The sequence below is a fragment of the Impatiens glandulifera genome, chromosome 1, assembly GCF_907164915.1.
Source record: "Impatiens glandulifera chromosome 1, dImpGla2.1, whole genome shotgun sequence".
Taxonomy (NCBI): domain Eukaryota; kingdom Viridiplantae; phylum Streptophyta; class Magnoliopsida; order Ericales; family Balsaminaceae; genus Impatiens; species Impatiens glandulifera.
In genome coordinates, this window is record NC_061862.1 from 42848818 (window position 1) to 42854817 (window position 6000).

General features: G+C 33.7%; 1 protein-coding gene and 1 long non-coding RNA gene across 2 annotated transcripts; one reads left to right on the plus strand and one right to left on the minus strand.

Moving 5' to 3' along the window:
• Positions 1 to 283: 283 nt before the first annotated feature.
• LOC124941508 lies at positions 284 to 662 on the plus strand. Its single transcript, XR_007099640.1, has 3 exons — positions 284 to 346; positions 433 to 547; positions 618 to 662. It is a non-coding gene; the product is annotated as an uncharacterized LOC124941508 (long non-coding RNA).
• Positions 663 to 1896: 1234 nt separating this feature from the next.
• LOC124925994 (glycine-rich cell wall structural protein-like) lies at positions 1897 to 3126 on the minus strand. The gene has a single exon (XM_047466151.1). It carries the CDS (start codon positions 3124 to 3126, stop codon positions 2089 to 2091), a length of 1038 nt encoding a protein of 345 aa, XP_047322107.1. The 3' UTR covers positions 1897 to 2088.
• Between the last annotated feature and the right edge of the window lie 2874 nt (positions 3127 to 6000).

A 6000-nucleotide genomic window follows, 5' to 3' on the forward strand; every position in this document is an offset into this window, starting at 1 on the left:
GTTTTATGAACTGGAACTTACTTGGCAGTTTCTGGCTGAAGACAGAAGAGCTAAATTCTGAATAAAGAAGTTGAATCAGCAAATGGGTGTCATCCGTGCTGACAAGCCTTTCTTACCTCTTCAACAAAGAGTATATGTAGTTGGTTAAGTAAGATGTATATCTTGGAAATTGCAGGACAATAAGCATATTATATGCAACCAATTTCACCGGAAAAAGACAGTTTCTTCTAGTGGGGTAATAAAAAGGAGTTCATGCAATATGTTTTTAACTTTTTATGCTCAGGTGAAAGGGAAAGAGAAAGAAATTGCTATCTATGGGAATTATCGACATTACTACGGCTATCGAGTATGCACCTGTTGTCTTTTCCTTGAGTGTTATGATTGTCTTCTTTTCTTTTTGCTGATTTCATTTGGGTTTTATTGATTATATAGATTGGTCAAGGTTTAGATGAAGACCCTAGGATAAAGGTTATGAAGAAGGAATGGTTTGAAGGAAAGGATTGTCTGGACATTGGATGCAATGCTGGTTCAATTACTATTTCCATTGGTTAGTAAAAAAGAAGACTGAATTTTCATTACTTGTTATTTGTTATCTGATACTTATCAACTTTGTGCAGCAAGAAAATTCGATTGTCGTAGCATCCTTGGAATTGACATTGATAGCAAAACTAATGTGCAAACTCCTACACTAACAACTGTGTCATTATCCAATATTCTCAGATAGCACAACTCTAATATTTTACAAACCTTAATAGCAGAAATCAAAATAGCAAAAATCAAACATAACAGCAGAAACCAAATAGAACCAATAGGGTATGAAAATCAACCATTAGATTTTTACCAAATGCACAATGAAAATGGGGTGATTGTCTATCACCGAATCATAATTAGAGGAAGAAATAGTCTTACTCACCTGTTGGATCGAAGAACGATGATCGGCGATGAACGGTTGAACGGCAGAACGCGCGGCGGAACGACGGAGAGAAGAAAAGGGGAAGAAGACTTACCTGGCGACGACTTCAACACGGGCGACGACTTCACGGGCGGCGACTTCAACAAGGGAGGCGACTGATCGGGAAGAAGAGGAGAAAGCGCGGAGAAAGAAAGAAAAGAAAGAAGAAGAAAGAAAAGAAAGAAGAAGTTGTTTGCGGGTTTACTTTAGGCTATCTGTAACGGTTATTGATAAAACCGTTAGAGATAGATAACCGCCGTTTTAATTTCTTTTTACCATATCTGTAACGGTTTAGAAATAGCCGTTACAGATAATACATTAGTAACGACTCTTTAGAAAACCGTTACTGATAACCAATCCCAAAAACTGTAAAGTGAAGCCATATCTGTAACGGTTTTATCCTAAACCGTTACAGATAGTGGAAGAAAGATGAAAAGACGGCTTCATATCTGTAACGGTTTAGCAACAACCGTTACAGATATTGAAGGAGAAAATGAAAAGACGGCTTCATATTTGTAACGGTTATTGCTAAACCGTTACAGATATGTAATTAGTAACGGCTCTTCAGAAAACCGTTACTGATAACCAATTCCAAAAACTGTAAAGTGAAGCCGTATCAGTAACGGTCTTTAAAAGCCGTTACTGATACCTCTAGTTCGAAAAAAAGAATTCAAACTGCTATTATCTGTAACGGTTCTTGTTTAAGTCCGTTACTGTTTCCTTTTGTCAGTAACGGTCTTCAATAGCCGTTACAGATATATTTATAACAGTAACGGTCTTTAATAGCCGTTACAGATAAAAATCTTCAGTAAAGGCGTTTGACCACCGTTACTAAGCATCGTTACATAAACCTATTTTTTCACTAGTGTGTTGGTCACCTTAAAATTATAATATATGATTACTAAAGGTTTAATTATGAAAATAGTGATGCAATCAAAATGGAATTAGGAAAATTAAGGCTTGCATGCATGCAATATATTTTAATTAATCCGGATCAGAACAAGTTAACAACAATAATAAGAAGACATTTTAACGTAAGCACGCCAATATCCTTAAGCCATTGTTTCATGTGGGCTCCAATTTTTGCATAATCTATAATTTATTATAAGTTTATTTAAAAGCTCTTAAATCATTCTTTAATGGTGTCCTCCTATTCCACCACCGCCACCTCCACTTCCACCTCCTATTCCACCTCCTTTCCCAAAATCACCTCCAAATCCTCCCCCCTTGCCAAAGCCTCCTCCAACACCACCGCCCTTTCCGATTCCACCGGCAAGACCACCACCTTTACCACCTCCTATACCTCCACCCTTTCCGAATCCACCGCCAATACCACCACCCTTTCCAATTCCACCACCAACACCACCACCCTTTCCGAATCCTCCGCCAGCACCACCACCGGTACCACCTCCTATGCCTCCACCCTTTCCGATTCCACCGCCAACACCCTTTCCGATTCCACCGCCAACACCACTACCACCTCCAATGCCTCCACCATTTCCGATTCCACCGCCAACACCCTTTCCGATTCCACCGCCAACACCCTTTCCGATTCCACCGCCAACACCACTACCACCTCCAATGCCTCCACCATTTCCGAATCCTCCGCCAGCCCCACCACCGCTACCACCTCCAATGCCTCCACCCTTTCCGATTCCACCGCCAACACCACTACCACCTCCAATGCCTCTACCATTTCCGATTCCTCCGCCAGCCCCACCACCGCTACCACCTCCAATGCCTCCACCCTTTCCGATTCCACCGCCAACACCACCACCACTACCACCTCCAATGCCTCCACCCTTTCCGAATCCACCTCCAACACCGCCACCCTTTCCGAATCCACCACCAACACCACCACCGCTACCACCTCCTATGCCTCCACCCTTTCCGAATCCTCCTCCAGCACCGCCTCCCTTTCCAAATCCACCGCCAATTCCACCACCTTTTCCAACACCTCCCCCTACTCCGCCACCTTTGCCGAACCCACCACCAATACCCCCAACGCCTCCAAAACCACCTCCCTGACCTCCTCCGAATCCGCCTCCAAGAGTTTTCTCCTCATCATCCCTCAGTTCTCTGGCAATATCTCTGGCATCAACGTAACTCGAGACAAAAACATGAAAACAGAGTAAAGACAAAATACCCACTGCAAAAAATGATCCACCTTTCATCTTTATACTGAAAGAAGAAAGAGTATACAGATTTTGGTGTAAACTAACTTACTGATCAACACACTTATATACTCACTCATTCTCACTGACAACTAGAGATCATGCATTAAATGAAATCGCAACGACCAGCTAACTACTTATCGCCACGTCTTAGGTTGTCGGCTGCAATAAATATAACGGATGATCAATACACTTATATAATTTTCAATGAAAGTGTAAAGTCGTATCTTTCACCCCCATAATTAAAGGAGCTAGTACTGTATTAGAACTCTTTCTCTGCTTCACCATTCAATACATCTTAGTGTCAAAACCGGGGTTTCAAAGTGATTTTGTTTGCCATTCGCTCTCCCAAACTAACTTAGTTTAAAACTATTTAAATTCAGTTTTATTTATTTATTTATTTTACATTTAAAATATATTATATATAAAATTTATATTTTGATATATATTTTTAATTATTATTTATATTTTGATATATATATTTTAAATTATTATTTTTATAAATTAGATTATTTATATTTTGATATATAATTTAAATTTAATTATTTTTTATAAATTTAATTATTTATATTTTAATATATATATATATATATTTACATTTCAGTTATTATTTATATATTGTAATAAGTATTAAATAATTCTAATAAGTAATTGATGAATACTAATAAATTTAAAATATTTTAACCATAACAATATAATAATTAAATATTTGCGTTTTTAAATTTATCAATTATTTATTAAATATAATAACAAGATTATCATATTTCTAGGATTAAAATATTAATTAAAAATGTTATTATATTTAATAAATAATTGATAAATTTAAAAACGTTTTTATGAATATATAATTATTATATTATTATAGTTAAAATATTTTAAATTTATTAGTATTTATCAATTATTTATTAAATGATAAAGGAAATATTTATTATACTATATAAATAATAATTGAAATGTAAATATATATATATATATATATTAAAATATAAATAATCAAATTTATAAAAAATAATAAATTTAAATTATATATCAAAATATAAATAATTAAATTTATAAAAATAATAATTTAAAATATATATCAAAATATAAATAATTTAGTTTATATATAATGAATTTTAAATGTAAAAATAATAAATAAATAAATAAATAAAAATTGAGTTTGAATCCTAAACTATGTTAGTTTAGGAATGAATGAACAAACTAGGTTAGTTTGGGAAAGTGAACGACAAACTTGACTGCTTTGAGAAACTTTCCGTGTCAAAAACCCAATTTTCACTAATATTAATAAAATAAAGGGAATTTTATTATATATTCTCACAAACTAGATAATATATATATTATACAATAACAATAAGAATTATTAATAGTTAGCCAGCTAGCATTAGAGAGAGATAATAATAATTAGGTGTAATGTGAAAAAAAAAAATAGTACGTGAAATCAAGATGTACCAATGGCATCAATAATGTTGGTTTGGATGATCATGATAATTTCAATCCTCCATGTGCAAGGTAGATGAAGAATTCAATGCTTTTGTTGAATTTAACTTATAAATGTTTCATTCTCTAATTATTTTTCTTCTTTTTTTTTTCCTTTCTTTTTCACTAAGAAATTGAATCAAATTAGTCTATAATTTTGGTTGGGAAATTATTGAGGGCTTCAATCCACTGGAATTTGTTTGAAACTATAGTCTCTTTTGTTTTAGATCCACGCAACAAATCAAAATTGTCATTGAGTTTGCAAATTTTGCTATCACAAGTTTAATGAAATGATATTATATTTTGTATGGTTAGAATGAAAATAAGTTTTATATTTAGAGTTTATATCACCCTGTTTCGTAACGCCCAGCTCCAGAGTTGGAGTTTGGTTTGGGAGATTTTTTTTATTTACTTAAAAAGTATTTTTTTTTAAAATATTTTATTGAATTGTTGATTTAAATGAAATAATGTTCTCAAATATACTTTAGTTATGTATAATTGTTCTTTCAAACCCAACTCAAATTAACCGAAATTTTACCTCAATTTATCAAACATTACACTTCTATTTTAAAAATAACATTACAGTTTAGACAATGCAATTTAGAAACGTTCATTACATTTCAGTTTTTTAAAAAATAAAATTAAAGTTTAGAAATATACTTCACCTTAAATAAACATTACCGTTTATGTTAAAAATAATATTACAGTTCATACATTACAGTTTAGTTTAAAAATAATACTTATTAACGTCTTTTTCGTGGTAGGCATCTTCTTCATAGTGATCTTCACGGTGATCTTCTTCGTAGTAGTCGTCTTTTAGATTATTGTCTGTTTCGATTTGGATTTCTCATTGAGAGAAATCTAAAGCTCGTGGTTTTGAGTTTTTTTCCAATAGAGAGAGGCTATGATTTGGTCAAAGCTGAAGAGGAGCGCACACACGCTGACTTTTTTTTATTTACTATTTTTATTTTATTTTTATATTATTTTTTATTTTTTCCACCGTGGCATATGTTATCCATGTGGCTATCAGGTTGGGGATCGCTGGGGAATCATTTCCCAGCGTCACTCCCCTTATCATTGGGACATATTGGTGTAATTTTTGTCGACACAGTTTATCTCTTATTTTATAGCTTCACATGGATCCCGAAGTTCAAATCCACGATGTTCAAATCCCTAGTGTTGATATGACTTTTCAGTCCGAAAAGGAGCTTCGTGAATATAATAACGTCTATGCACAATCAAAGAGTTTTGACATTTCTAAGATAGGATCAAGGAATGGTTCAGATGGCAAGCAAAAGTAGTTCTCAATTGCTTGTTCCAAAAGCGATGCTTGTTCTACAAAGGGGAAAATATTTTACAATGTAGACCTTCCACGAAGACGAACTGTAATGCTAATAT